Source organism: Onychostoma macrolepis, chromosome 21, assembly GCF_012432095.1.
Source record: "Onychostoma macrolepis isolate SWU-2019 chromosome 21, ASM1243209v1, whole genome shotgun sequence".
NCBI lineage: Eukaryota > Metazoa > Chordata > Actinopteri > Cypriniformes > Cyprinidae > Onychostoma > Onychostoma macrolepis.
Window position 1 is genome coordinate 2649994 of NC_081175.1, and position 16742 is coordinate 2666735.

The window sequence follows — 16742 nt, forward strand, 5'->3', positions numbered from 1 at the left end:
CGCAACAGTTTTCTTCCACATCTATGTAATAGTATTTTTTTGTAATAGTATACTTCCCCAGATTAGGCATGAAGAGCGTATTTATTATATTAATTGAATTTAATTTTTTTATTTAAAAAAATAAAAAAATAAATAAAATAAATAAAATCACTACTACATTATAATACATGTACTAATATAATATTCAGGTGGTTTAAAGGTTCCCCAAAACAGCATGTATGTGAAAACAGTGATGTTTGTTTTTAGTCTCCACTTAATGCAGTCAACTATTAGTGAGTCATTCATGTGGTTTGATTCTAAAAAAATACAATGTAAAATATGTGTGTCTTGAAAACACAGAAAATATTAGACAGGTCAACTTGGTAGAGCTTTAAAACTAAATGTTGTATTGTAGAGATTTTTATGTAATGTGTAGTAAAATTTGTGTGATTAACTTCCACAATAAGAAATTAAATTAAAAAGAAATCAAAACACCTCAACCAGCCCAACACAGTAATACTGACTCGACCAATGAGGTGGGCTTGAGGCGGGACTATCTGTTTGTCTGACCAATGGCAGCGAGGGGAGTGTTCAGGGAAAAAAAACACACACTGCACCTTTAAAAAAAGACAACAACAATATTTAAAATATTAACATGTCATTCTACTCTCTGCAATACGTGTTTATGAAGCCTTAATAAAGCCCCAAATGACTATTATGTATATATAAATACACACACATGCATGTATTTATGTATATATATATTTTAAATATATTTATATATAATATAAATTATATTAATATATATATATATATATATATACACATACACACACACACACACACGTAAATATTTTTAATTATATACTGTATGTGTGTGTATTTATATATACACGATAAATGTACACAGTACACACACATATATTATGTAAACAAAAACTTTTATTTTGGATGTGATTAATTGCGATAAATCGTTTGACAGCAATCAATTATTTATATGACCATTAATCAGTCAAAAGTAATAACTGTGACAAGCTTAAAAGGATAGCTCACCCAAAAATTTAAATTCTATCATCATTTCCTCACCCTCAAGTTTTTCCAAACCTGTATGAGTTTCTTTCTTCTGTTGAACTCAAAAGAAGATATTTTGAAGAATGTTGACAACCAGACAGTTGACGATATATTTTTTCGCATACATTCTTCAAAATATCTTCTTTTGTGCAAAACAGATGAAAGATGCTCATACAGCTTTGGAACAACTTGAAGGTGAGTAAATGAACTATCCCCCTGCAAACCTGCTTTAGCCATGTTTACTGAGCAGATGAACAGACCTGCGGTGAGCGTAAACAGAAGACTGACAGGATGTGCTTCCTGTCTGACAAAGTGTGTAAGAGTTGAATGTCATGGTTGCTGGTTCAGAAGCCACGACTCACGTGCGCAGAGCATTAAGACACACAGCGCATCAGTGCCGGAGGACAGCGGCGTCTCGCAGCTGATTAATGCGTCTGTGCTGTAACTAATGAGAGCACACTGAGGGAAGGGGCGTCTGTATGCCCACGGCTCTCGCTGTCTCTGCGGCTTTCAGAAGAGTGACAGTGACAAGCCGGTGGGACTCAGACCACCCGGACAATACCTCTCACGCAGGTTTCTTCATGCTAAGCTCACTAGAAAAGACTATCAAATAAGGTTAGCTAATCAAAATGTTTTTACAATTCATTAAAAGCTTCTGCTGTCTGTAAAATTACTGGAGCTTATTCATTTTTAAGCACTGGAGAACCAAAATGTGTGCATATGAATTTGTTCTTAACCTCATTCTAATGTTACAAATTCTGAAGTTAAATTCATGAAATGAACTTAGAATATTGTAAATGAGTGATCTAGGTTAGTCAAAACAAGCCCACACCATTACCATATAAGGGCTTTCCGCAAAACCTTTACAGTCTTTCATCACTCTCAGCAAACACAGAAAACTCTCTAGAGCCGGGGTACTCAGCAGGCGGCTGTATTTTTATTATACTGTAATTTGCACTCAAAAGAAGCACAAATATTAGACAGTGTGATTTTAATTAAATATACACATGCACAGTAGTAAATGCTGCTTGATCTCTGCAAGTGCTGCGAGTTTGAGTCGCTTATAATGTGCATTTGAAAAAGCCACACGCCTCAAACAACTTAGAGAAGCATTTATAAACCTGTTGTCCAACAAAAGAGAACATTCAATAACATGATTTTACTCCTCAACATCAGTCAAGTGTTTGAAATAACTTCACTTTGTGATTTGATGTGGCTTCTTATCACAGAATGAGGCGGAAAATATATACTACTGTAATAAAGGCTATGTCGATTAGCTTTGGATTAAAAAAATACTTTATTGTCATCATTTCTATTACTTCTGTGATGCATATGTGGAGTTTCTGCGCGAGGGCGCCCTCTGGCGTCCAGTATGACTGAAACAGACTCTAAAAATAATACTTCTCTCTAAAGAAATTTGTTGAAATGGTTGAACATTCTGAGTTTGTTTGATACTCTGTTTGAGTATGAATGCATTTTTTGCAATAACAGCCTATAGCAAAACAAACTTTTAATCCACTTTTTTGTTCCAGATTTTTTTTTTTCATGTTCAGTATTATTTTAAATAGGGCAAGGACAAGCAAGCCTTAGATAAGTAATAAACTGCATTTCTAAATAAGGCAAATATAGCCTTAAAAAAGTCTTATGCAAATTGTAACTTGTGGGGCTACGCATTTCATGTAGTTTAAATGTGGCCCCCTTGGCCTCTGAACTTGAGTACCCCTGCTCTACAGTGCTGCAGCAAGACCAGTTTAAACACAGACCCCGATTACAGAGCTATCACTAGCCAGCTGTACAGCTTTCGCTGTATGTGATAAAAGATATTTAGGATGAAAAATCTTTCAATAAAATTTAATCTTAAGAAAATTATAAGGCCACCCAGAGTGTGATTTTTGCATGCGTGTGCACTGTTCCTTCATTTTTTACTAATTGAGAATGAATCATGATTTGTTATCAATTAATAATAAAAAAATTAATATTATTATTAATAATAATGTTATTTTTGATGATAATAATAATAATAATGTTTTTAATTGTTTATTATTATTATTATTATTATTATTATAACAACATAGTGCGTCCAAAGAGAATGAGCTACTGGTTAGATTGAATTTTTACATTTGATTTTTATTATTTATTTATTTTTACATCCTTGGTATTCATGAGAGTTCATGAGAGTATTCCAACTTATCAACTTGTTTTGTGAACCAGATCAAAATATTTTTTAAACTGACATACACACATAGATAAATAAATACATACATACATAAAATAATAAATACATAAATAAATAAAACAAAAATAAAATAAGTAATAAAAGAATTTACTTGTTCTAGAATTGGACACTGCTACTTAAAATTCCTTGTTTTCCTCACATAAAAAGACTGGGAAGACAGCACACGAACCGTATTGACTACTGATATGATGATTTTGTGTGAACACGTCAGACTCCATTCACTGTAACAAGTTTCTCCTTTTGTGTTCCAGGGAAAATTACTATTTTTGCACGATCTACTTAGTGTCTAGTACTAGGGAGTTACCGTCTGCAGGCTTCACACTTCACTTCCTGCTATTCTTCCAGCTCTTCACACACACACACACACTTCCTGTAGAGTGAGTGGATCTGAAGCACACACGGCATAGTGAAAACCATCCATCATGAGAGATCTCCTATGCTGTAAGTGGATGAAAATATGAAGCGGCCCACGAGGCCGAGCTGGATGATGTCATCCTCTAAATTTAGACCTCCAGCACAAACAGCAGCTGCAGAGATGCTCCCTCACACGCGTCCATGTGAAGCTTCCAGCCGCTCTCCTGCAGCACACTCGATCGTTGGGCAAAACAAGTGCATTTTTCCAAACTACAAAACTGATTCTCAGCCACAGGAAACAAGACGTGCTCTGCTTGACAGTTTAAGGTCGCTCTGACTTCATCACACTGAAGGAAAGCCCCGGGCCGCCTCTGATACAAGGATATTAAAACACGCTTGTTCTGTTTCCACTGGCAGATCGGAGCATTTGTGGAATCTAATCTGCACAGAGTCACATGAACATGAAGAGCGCTCCTGCACTGCAGCTGAAAATACCGACTGATGCATCGACAAGCGTTTTATAATTGCATTGAGATTCCATAAACTGGAGCGCTAAAATATTTTAGTGGAAAATGCCATTATGCCTTCTAGTTGTGAGCAGAAACTGGTTCAAAGTGCTCCCTTGGTTATTAGCATATTGATAAAGTATTTCATGTGCATGCGCTGTGAGAAGCTCGTCACAATTAATGTTTTTTAAAGTCTCTTATGTTCATCAAGGCGGCATTTACATTATTAAAAATACAGAAAAAATGTGAAATATTATAGCAATTTAAAATAACGGTTTTATATTTTAATATACTTTATAATATAGTTTATTCTTGTCATGCAAAGCTGAATTTTCAGCATCATTTTGCTCCAGTCTTCAGTGTCACATGATCCTTCAGATATCACTCTAATATGCTGATTTATTATCAGTGTTGGAAACAGTTGTGCTGCTTAATATTTTTTTGGAACCTACTTTTTTCAAGTTAAAAAGAACAACATTTATTCAAAACAGAAATCTTTCTAACAATATAAGTCTTTACTATATTTTCATTCATTTAACATATCCTTGCTGAATAAAAGTAATAATTTCTTTCAAAAAAAAAAAAAAAAGGACTCCAAATTTTTGAAGGTTAGTGTAGATTTCTATTTTAAATCAGTGCTGTTTTTATACTTTTTATTCATCAAAGAACCCTGAAACAGGGTTCCAAAAAAGGTTAAAAAAATAATAAAATCCTAAGCAGCACAACTATTTCCAACATTGATAATAAATTAACAATGATTTCTGAAGTAACATGTGACACTAAAGACTGGAGTATTGATTCTGAAAATTCAGCTTTGCATGACAGGAATAAATTACAATACAAATATATTTAAATAGAAAACCGTTTTTTTAAATTGCAATAATATTTCACAATATTACTGTTTGTTCTGTATTTTTAATCAAATAAATCCAGCCTTAATGAGCAGAAGAAATGTCTTTAAAAAACATTAAAAATCTTGATCCAAAACATTTGAACAGCAGTGTAAGTAATTTCATAATGCTCTTTAAAATTTTGGTTTGATATGGATAATGTTATGAAAACACACGTACAATAGCGAGTGGGCGTTGATATAGTCTCTGATGCAGTGACGTTATCATAACAGTGCCAGTTTACTGACAGGCTTTTGTTTACAGTAGCAAGTTGGTATGGCTACTGATTAATTTTTACAGCAACATGGCAGTCGAGGCACTCATAGTGGCTGAGTCTGGATACCCTGAATTATATAACATTTCTACATATTTAAAAATAGTTGCTATCTATTCTGCTGTTTGGCTATTTTCTGTTATTACATCTTGTTTCAAAAGCATTGCAAAGATGCGTTCTGTGTGAACAGCTCCTTAGAGACGCAGTAAAGTCATGATGACAGACACCTTAACGCTGGTGGTCAAGGACGTTGGACAGAAGGTCACAGTGGAACAGAGTTACAGCGGCCCTCGGGTAGCAAAACAATGACCTGTACAAGAGGCCCCAGAATCCCAAGCGACGATGAGCACAAGCATTAGTCATATAGGAATGATTCAGCCATGACACACTGCACTATCACCGCAACAGCTCAACACCCGCTGCTGTCAGTGTAAAGCTCAAGTCATTTCAACACCAAACACAACATCACAAACACACAAACTCACTTCTGACACAGTTTGGATATTATTGCACACGTGTGAACTCAAAAGATACAATTCTGAACCACTTCCAAATGTGGTTTAACATCAGATACGTATCTGATATCTGGATCTCTGTCCAACATCTAAACACGTACACTGCCAGTCAAAAGTCTGGGATCAGTAAGATTTTGAATGTTTTTTAAAGAAGTCTCTAATGCTCATTAAGGCTGCATTTATTTGATTAAAAATGCAGAAAAAAAACTGCAATATTGTGAAATATTATTGCAATGTCAAATACTGGTTTTCTATTTTAATATACTATAAAATGTAATTTATTCCTGTGACACAAAGCTGAATTTTCACTACTCCAGTCTTCAGTGTCACATGATCCTTCAGAAATCATTCTGATATGTTGATTTATTATCAATGTTGGAAACAGTTGTGCTGAGCATAAGAAACTAACAATTAAAAATAAAAATCTTACGGTTTCCAAACTTTTGAACAGCAGGTATCCGATTCCCCTTTCCATTCAGGAGCACAGAAACTTGTGTTCAGCTCCTGGCCCGTGAATTTTATAAATAACATGGCTTAAATACAGGAAAGCTACTTTATATTTCTAAGCAGTGTGGTGATAATGTCACTGTTTTTGAAATAATTACATTCAAAGCTTCATTATACAGAGATGCTGCAAAGACCCATTGAATCATTGAATTAATTCAAATGAATTCATGCAAACATATTCACACAGAATGCAATTTAGGAACCTAACATTGCCGGGATCAGTCCCAGAAGGAGCGCTGTGTGAACAAAAGCCAGGACGTGCATTACACGTCACATCCAAATGTCACGTCTTTATGGGATTTGTGTGAATGCATGCACAGATTGCAGAAAATCACTGGCAATGTGAATGAACCAAAATCACGGGACACATTTTCTGTGTATTTAGGGGCTTTACTCTACTACTTACAAGAATTCTAGATCTTTTGAGCCGTAGATAAAACACTTAATGAAATCAGTTAATTAATATGTGCTTTGTAAGCACAAATAAACAGCCAATATACTAGTAATATGCAAGCTAATAAGCAGCTGTTGATAGTGAGAATTGGTCCTTAAAATAAAGTGTTACCAGTGAAAACAATCAGCAACAGAGTCATTCTGATTAATGTTAAAGCACATATCAGTTATGAGTCTTAAATGAACAGACAGGACAAAATAAAAATACAGTCCTATACGGTCAAAAGATCAGACCTGTGTATTAAGCCTTCCAATGCAACTGCACTGTAATGAACAGGTTTCCCAGCATGCAACTGCTGTTTACACTTTTCAGGAAGTCTTACAGTTGTCTGCAGACTTTTGATCTTGTAACTTCAGGAAACACCTTGAGCTCTTCATGAGACATGGAGTAAGAGATGCTGCAGAAACACAGCATGAACCTCTGATTGCAGAAGTCTGGTGAATCATCGAGGCTTGACTGTCAATCGATGGCCCAGACGTCTTGCAGACTGACAGGAAACACAACACCACAAACCTGCATTTTGCTCTTGTTTTCGTTCCCATATTTCCTTCTCACTGCTGATCACTTTACATAACAACTGAGCATTTGATAACCCACACAACCATGCCCTATCTGTTCACTTACTCAATAATACATTAAAAACATGCAGCTTGATGAATGTGACTCTTCTGTGATGAATAATGTTAATGTTGTCATAGAGGGGACATCAGCAGACTCTCATGAACGTGTGTTGAGGTCAGCAAGTCATCTGGTGCAACTCTCCAAAAACTAAACTTTTTTTTAATCGATTTATAGCCCTATGCGCAAAAAGTTTGCATATGTGTTTTGATGAGAATATATTTGATCCATCAGGCTTTCATGGCTCATATAGTATGATATAGAGAGAATATGGAGGAAGAAGCACCTACATTTTTATTTAGAGGCCCAAACTGAGCAAACATGCGATTTGGTGCAGATGTTGATATAAATCAATGAGATCTTTATGTTCACATAAAGTGATATATCTCCAATAATGTCTTAGTAAGATGATTTTTAAATGCTTAGTTTGATGATCAAAACATATCATGCAATGCAATACAATAATGATTGAGAGACGAACAAACAAGCGTTCCAGAAAAGCCTGATGATCATATTTGAGAGTCGCTGATTTTTCTAAAAAAAAATGATGTCTGGATAATCAAGTAAAGCGAAGCTGCTTCAGTCCAGTAAGTGTTCATCTTAAAATATTACTAACAATATCAAAGTTATTTTTATGTTTACTTTATATAAATCATTAAAAGCACGAGCTGAAGTTTGTACAGTTATAATAAAAGGCCTTCAACTCTCAAATAGACAGAAGGCATGTAGTAGACTGTGAGGTTTAACAGCAATCATTGATCGTGCTCATGATTTAGAGGCCTTAGAAATGTGCATTTCAAATATAACACAGTCGCTTTACAGGGTTAATATACTTCTCAGGATGTTCAATAAAAAATTTGTTTGTGAGAGTGGCATGCTGTCTATCGCTCCTTACTACATCTTATATTTGGCTGGTTTTATGTGCACTCATACGCTTTAACTATGCTGAGTCTTTCGTTTACGATCGTCAGACACTCCTGGACATTCGCAGTTGCTGCGTGGATTTCTTTGACGCAAAATTGGGAAATTTCGCGGACAACACATACAGGAGCACATTAAGAGATCGGATTCTTCTTTTAGGTTATTTTAATGTCCATGTATGCTGTCCTTCGAAACTACTAGCGTCAAGAGTTTTTGAATGTCATTGATCTGCATTTAATCTGCTGCAATGGGTTAAATAAAACCTACACATACTCAAGGTCACACTTTGGACTTAATATTGTCTTTTGGTTTGTCTATAATTGATACTGAAGTGATCGAATCTCTTGTTTCTGATCATTTTCCTATCATGTTCAAAATGTCTCTCCCTGCAATCCCTCATAAAACCGCCTCGGATATAAGACAAGCCCGAGTTTATTCACCACGATTCTGCGAGGCCTTTACTGAACGCTACAATGAAATCAGTTCTTCTGTATCCCTTGAGTCTTTAGTATCTGATCTAGATGTCGAACAACATTTTGAATCTTTAAACACTGTATGGTTCGAGATATTAAATGCTATTGCACCTTATAGATTTTTAAAGCCAAAGCGTAAATCAGAGCCTTGGATAGATCAAGATATTCATTCCCTGAGACAATCATGGATGCTTCAATTTTAGCAAATTTTCGGCCTGTATCTGTTCTACCTTTCATCTCTAAGGTGATGAAAAAAATTGTGTCTTTACAACTCCAGTCGTTTTTAACTAATAATCACATCTATGAGACACTTCAATCGGGCTTTAAATCACTGCATAGTACTGAAACTGCCCTTGTAAGAGTTCTTAATGATATTCTAATGGCTACTGATTCTGGTGATTCTGTCATTTTAGTTATGCTGGACCTGTCTTCGGCCTTCAACACTGTTGATCATGAAATTCTCATCTCTCGCTTGGAGTCTTATGTGAGTCTGGGGAGGCGGTTTTAAATTGGTTCAAATCTTTCCTAACAAACAGAACTTTCTCAGTTAAAATAGGAAATTTCACTTCCTCTTTACGCAAGCTATCCTGTGGTGTACCTCAGGGGTCTGTTCTTGCACCTACTCTCTTTTCGCTCTTTACTTCCCTTGGGGTCCATCTTTAGGAAACACTGCATTTTTTTCCATTGTTACGCTGATGATATGCAAATCTATCTGCCTGTGACCACGGAAAAAAAACATGTTCTTAATAGTTTATCAGCGTGTCTGGATGACGTCAAATCCTGGCTCTCAAAAAATGTCCTTTTCCTAAATTCAGATAAATCTGAAGTTATCGTCTTTGGCCCTTCTGAAACTAGAATACAAAACATACTTAATCTTGAGTTCTTCAATTTTGCTATTTCATCCCAAATGTGAAATCTGGGTGTGGAAATCAACAACGGCTTGAAATTTGACAAACAGATCAGCTCTGTAGTGGGCTCTAGTTTTTTTTATCTTCGCTCTCTCTCTCAAATTAAAACCTTTCTTTCTAACGCCTCTTTAGAGGTTGCTATCCACGCCTTTATTACATCTCGGCTGGATTATTACAACTCTCTATATTATGGTGTTTCGAAGACTCAAATTTCCCGTTTACAAGTCGTTCAAAATGCAGCAGCTAGATTCCTGAAGGGATGTAAAACATTTGATCATGCTACACCCCTTCCGAGATCTCTACATTGGCTGCCTGTTCAGTATAGAATTGAATATAAAATCTTTTTACTTGTCTATAAATCTTTAAATAATCTATCACCATTTTATCTGACGGACTTAGGGTGAATCCCATTTCTCTGTCTTACCCCTTCCCCTTACCCCTTCCCCTTAGTTTTGCACGTTCACGTGAGAGTAAGGGCTATCCCAATTCTCGTTTTGATCGAGGGGTAGGGCTAAGGGGAAGGGGTAGATACCCCTTAAAACCAAGCATTTTCGCGAGCTTACTTGAAACCGAGGGGTACCCAGAACACACTGCGCAACCGGCAACAATCAAGTGTTTTCGGCTTAAATAATTTATTAAAAAATTACGACAGTCTTGTTTTGTGCTCTAGACAGTCCTGTACATATATATTTGCAACCATGTTCTTAATTGAAACGTTTTAAAAAAATCGCTAGTTTGTGACGCTAACGTTACATTGCTGATTTGCACAACAGTCCCGCAGACTAGCCTTGAATGAACTCCATGCATGTCTACAGTTTTAACAAGTTTGTAAAACGATCCAAAGTTCGTGATCGACACTTGTCGGCTCTGGTGACGTAGCAGCCAGCTAGCGACGGTGTATGATGATGTAACCATAACCAAGTGGTGTCTCATTTCATAGGGGTATGTTTTCACGCCTAGCACTTACCACTCGGTTTCGAGGGACAAGGGCTAGGGGTAAGACGTAGGGGAAGGGGTAAGACAGAGAAATGGGATTCACCCTTACTCCACCCTTACACTCCTAAGTGAGGACTTAGATCGGGAAACAAACTCCTCCTTCAGATTCCCAGAACCCGCTTGAAAACAAGGGGCAATAGAGCCTATGAAGTGACTGGCCCCACTATGTGGAATAATCTCCCGACCCAAATTAAAATGTCTTCCACTTTATTTGAGTTTAAATCTGTTCTCAAAACTCATTTGTTTGTCTCGGCTTTTAACATGTAATTTTATCCTGTTTTTATTGTCCCTAAGTGATTATTGATTTTGACTCTTTCTTGTGTATCTATATTGTAATTATTGTACAGGACTTTAGTCGGCCGGCAGCCGTTAGTAAATGTGCTTTAGAAATAAACGGAACTTGAACTTGAACTTAAATGTGTGCTTATGTGCACCAGCATATGACACTGACCGGCTGAGAGAGCAGCATGAAGTACATCCACAGAAGGAACAGTTGCTGCGTCCCAATTCGCATACTATCCTAAATAGCATTCGAAAATAGAATTAGTATGTCCCAAATCATAGTATGTAGAAAAGTATATGCCAAAGATTCCCGGATGGTCTAATACTTGAGATTAAAATTCGAAGTGCAGATCAATGCGCGCTCTAACGGCTAATATTACCCACAATACATTGCACGGTGGACGAGGATTCGATCAGAACTACAAATAAAAGTGTTTAAATACTACAAACATGGCGGCTATGCAAGACCGACGGACAGGCAGGGAAAGGGGTTTGAGTGATAAATAATCAATGTCTAACCTGATTTAAAAAATATTTATTTAATGTTATGTGCGTTATATTTCATCTGCAGCAACATTGTGAAGTTTTATAATGATACGTTTAGTCATTAACTTTTAAATGCATCATTATGCAAACATATGAAGAGAGTTCTCGGCATAATAGACCTGCAACTGGCAGATCAACGTGCCTCGTCATTTCTCTCAATACAGTAGGAAATTAAATTAAACGAAATATGACTTTTGTTAACTGTGATAAGATGATTGACAGGGCAGTTTAAACGGTGACAGAATGCATGTAACTAAGCAACAGAGCGTCCCTTAAAGACGCAGTTATGACAAAGTAGTATGTCCCAAAGCTTGCCTACTATTCTGCTACATACTCAAAAGTATCTACTTTTTCTTCACAAAAAGAGTACATACTTTTAGGGAATAGTATAAGTTGGCGAATTGGGACGCAGCAAGAGTCTGAGTGCTTACCTGCTACAGGACACATGACATCAGTACAGAGAGAAGAACAACACATTCAAGATGACGGTCTCTCACTGTCTGCACAGGAAACTACACAGCCTCTGCTAACAAACTACCAGCAGCAGATATCGGCGAAAGCCTCATGTCCCAGCACTGAGGAGTGTGTCCAACAGATTACCGAGAAGTCTAACTGACAGCTACTGATGCTATCAGGAGAAGAAACTCCCCTCTTGACGGATGAACACCAGAAACTTCACAAAAGTTTCTCAGAAGTACTGAGGATGCCGTTTAAAATCATAATATTTCCTGTGCCAATGGTTGTTGAGCTATTCTAACACTAGATATCAATCCCATGTCTGAATGAAGTTAAAGATCGTGGCGTCTTACCGTGGCGTCTACGATCAGCTGCCGCTCTCCTCCGGCGTTCACCTTATGGAAGCGGCGGCGCGAGTTTCCCTGTAGAGCTGCGTCGTCGCTCTCGCTGGCGTTCTCCACCTGTAAGGAACCAGATTCAGAGATGTCAGCATCCTGGTTGAACATCCAGTTCTTCCAGATCACTGAGAGCCTGTGGAGGCGCAGGAGACTCATGTGGACTGCGTTCACATGCTACACGGGACGAACGAAAGCGGGTCTGTTGTGTTGGAGAGACGGAGTCGGCTAGCGTCGCGCAGCAGAGCAGCAGTCAGGCCACAGCTTCCTGTAGGAAGCCGTAAATACACAAATATCCTCTGTGAGCAGAAACAACACGTCTCTAGCGAGCCCTTTGTATAGCGTGCTGTGTTTGAAACTGTAAATATTGTATATCCAGTGTTCAACTTCACATACTAGTGGTGTGTCTGAAGAACATGTTTCCAGTGAATCTGTATGAAGTCTGCGCAGCAGCTGAGGATGCTGGGAGTCACACTTGCATATCACAATATAGGCTGCTTGTTGTTTTAAGGTTTTGTAGGGTTTCTGCAGGTTTTTTGAAGGTAAATGTATTATTTTTAAGACCTTCTCAAGATCAAGTAAAGCGAATTTAAGGAATAAATTGATGGGGACGCAATAGGTCAATATGGTTTTAAAAATTTTACCTTTTGGGGTACAACAGCTTGTCCCTGGAGCAGTAGCCTTAAAAGGACATATTTGTACCTTTTTTTTTTTTTTTACCCCTAAAAGGTACATATTAGCACCTTAGAGTAGTAATATGTACCCTTAAAGGTAGTAATATGTACCTATTAGGGGTAAAAAAGGTACAAAAATGTCCTTTTAAGGGTGCTGCTCCAGGAAAAGCTATTGTACCCCAAAAGGTACAATTCTGGCTCCTTATTTTTCTGTGTATATGTAAATGTCTAGGGAGCAATGCATTGTATTAGCAACACTTCAAAGTTTGAAAATGCAACTTCCTTCAGATTAAGATTTTCACTATATTTTGACAAAAATATATAACTACCGTATTGACCCCGAATATAAGACAATGTTTTTTTTCTTGGAAAAACATCTGAAAAAACGCAGTCGTCTTATATTCGGGGTCTAGACTTTGACATAATACACCCACAACAATAGGTGGTGCCAAAAATGCTTACAACGAGTGTGCTATGAAATATGTAATGTGTGTTGTAATGATCGCGAGTGAAAACAAAAGAAAAAGAAAAGCTTACAGCAGCATGAGTCGTGACTGTCAAGTTAGCCTGATGATTAAACTTCCTCTGTAAGTGACTTTAAAACATAACAGTACCCAGATTTGAAGACTACAATAAGATTTCACTTCTACTGATAATAAAATTTATATAAATGTTATATAATTCAGATGGGCTACCTGTAATTTCAATGGTATATCAAAAAGTGTATATTTTTCAGTGTCATTGTTGGTACATTTTACCAGTATTTACCATACTTTCAAAACAAAAGTTAAAATAGGAAAAATATGCAATTTGAAAATAATTTAAGAAAAAATGTGTTTTACAGAGAGAGAGAAAAAAAAAACAAGATTTGGTTTTCAAAAAGCCTTTTTCCAAAAGGTACATCTGGAAAAAGGGGGGTCGTCTTATAATCAGGGCCGTCTTATATTCGGGACAATATGGTAATATGGAAATAACTGTATCTTCTGATACAGTAAATACAAAAGGTGATGTCCTCAGTAACTTTGTCTTTTCTATTGCAAATCTTTAAAGACTTTTAAATCAACATACAATTACTTAAGAAGCAAAAGGACAGATGAAGTCTTGTTTTCTGAGAAACTGATTGAAATGAAATGAGTTTATGATTAAAACAAGAACAAATATCTGCCAATGGGCTAAGAAAAATCAACTTAATTCAAAGGAAAAACAAGCTTTCATTCCCCATTGAAAGATATCAGTTCTCGTTTTAAGTATAAACTCACTTTATTTTGTTCAATTTCTCATATGTGACCCAGGACCACAAAACCAGTCTTAAGTGTCTTTTTCAAAATTGAGATTTCTACATCATCTGAAAGCTGAATAAATAAGCTTTCCATTGATGTATGGTTTGTTAGGATCGAACAATATTTGTCTGAGATACAACTATTTGAAAATCTGGAATCTGAGGGAGCAAAAAAATCTAAATATTGAGAAAATCACCTTTAAAGTTGTCCAAATGAATTCTTAGCAATGCATATTACTAATCAAAAATGACGTTTTGATATATTTACAGTAGGAAATTTACAAAATATCTTCATGGAACATGATCTTTACTTAATATCCTAATGATTTTTGGCATAAAAGAAAAATCAATAATATTGACCCATACAGTGTATTTTTGGCTATTGCTACAAATATACCCCAGCGACTTAAGACTGGTTTTGTGGTCCAGTAAATGTATCTTGATTTAAGGATGTTTACATATTTGTTTTGGAAAACACAGCAAAATCCAGAGGAAGATGTTATTATTATAATTTTTTTTTATCATTTTAAAACTTTTTGCTCTGATTTAAGACCTTTTTAAGGCCTGTAATAAAAAAGACTATAAAAAATGCTATGGTAAAAAAAAAAAATCTGTTAAAACCTGTTTTTCATTTCAATAACTTTGTTGTTTTGATTAGTTTTTTTGTTTTTTTTCTTATCAGTTCTCAGCAGTACATCTTAAGTCATTAAACTAATGTTTATTGCATTATCGAGTGTTGTTTGCTACCGTGATGGTGTTTTGCATTTGTGCGATTATGGTACTTGTCAATATATTATAAAGGTAAAAAAAAAAAAACAGATCTTTACCACATTATAGTTAATGAAATATTTTTTTTGTTTTTTCCATTAAACTTAAAATGTTGCTACTGTATTTTTTACAGTAAAATTCTGGTGTGGTTGCAGTTGCAACATTTTAAGTTTTATGGAGAAAAAAAAGCATCTGCCATTGATTTTATCCCAAAATTGCACTATATTCACTCAACCGTGCATGTGACGTAACAACAGACAGCAAAACGAAACAAAGCTTCTTCATCTGGTGAATTGGTGTAATTAAAGTGTGTGTCATCTTTGTTCAAACTCTAGTGTACCTAGACAGCACTTCGAGGCCTCATGGGTGCGTGACGTGAAGAGGTCGGCAGAAACGTTAAGCTGTCTCCACACATAACTCATTTAAGCCACACTCTACACCATCACATGCATGCTTTGTGGAGAAATCCAGTCGCGCTGTTCCTCATTTGTAAGTCACTTGGGATAAAAGCATCTTTTAAATTAATAAATGGAAAATGCAATCCCAGAATGCATCGCGAGAAAATCCATGCTAGATGGTGGATGAGTCGAAAGAATGCTGATGTTTCTACTGAAATGTATTAATAAAAATGGACAAATCCAGTCAATACGTATGCGCTGAGAGCGTTTATACGTGTTAAATTATTGTGCCATTAGTCTTGTGCGCTTCATGTGAGGAGTGTAATCTGTCAGATCAGTCACTTATGAGTGCGAATGCTCCCTTAAACAGATGCTGCCTATGAAGGAGGCAGACATGGAGGTGCATGGAGTGAAAAGACAGAGACAGGTTGTCATGTCGGAGCAGAACGGTCATCCATCACGCCATTAATGCGACACACAGCTTTAAGCATGACAGAAAAGACGCATCTCAGTGTTCGGCTCTGTACGAGTGTGTGTGAGAGAAAGACGGGTAAACGGGCCATATAAAAAAATATATGACAATATTCTCAAGATGTAAAAGCAGGAGCGGACACAGACAGACAGTGAAACGCTACAGTGCTGTTACATAAAACACATCGTGCAATCAAATGAGTCGCCTAAAACAAATAGGGGTGTAATGTTAGACATATTCTTATAGAAAATGTTCGGTATAGGTAATTCGGTCCAGCACGTACATGTACTGAACGAATGCAGGGTTTTTTTAAGCAATGCATGTGCAGTGTACAAATTCAGAGCTTCTCGGATGGCACAATACCAGTATATCCATATATCTGATGTTACAATAACAGCATACAAAATTGAGCTACTGCAGGAAAAGTGCACAATCGAAGTTGTCCTAAATATGAGACATGCATTCAGGGTCAGAAATGAACTTTTCCATTAAGGAGCAATATTTGCACCCTGGAATTGATTTCCAGGGGCATCTTTTACATTTGTAGAGACAATTTGCATAATTACCTTTCTAAATGTATCTTTGTTGTTTTTATGTCAAATACTTACTTCAATTACAATACTATAGACTGTTACCAATCATTACACTGCAAAGGTGGAATCTGTTTAACGCTGCTCAAGTTCGTGTGTAAACAGCCTATAAATTAAGAAAACAGGAAATCATGAGAATATGAAGCTGAAATATCATGACAAAATCATTATTGTTGATTA

General features: G+C 36.4%; 1 protein-coding gene across 10 annotated transcripts in view; it reads right to left on the bottom strand.

Annotated features, from left to right (window-relative positions):
- Nucleotides 1-16742, bottom strand: part of rapgef6 (Rap guanine nucleotide exchange factor (GEF) 6) — a 101744-nt gene that overhangs the window by 59731 nt on the left and 25271 nt on the right. For all 10 annotated transcript variants that reach the window (XM_058757667.1, XM_058757661.1, XM_058757663.1 and 7 more), the window contains one exon: nucleotides 12340-12447. In XM_058757667.1, the coding sequence (XP_058613650.1) occupies nucleotides 12340-12447 (108 nt within the window). The remainder of the gene's footprint in view (nucleotides 1-12339; nucleotides 12448-16742) is intronic.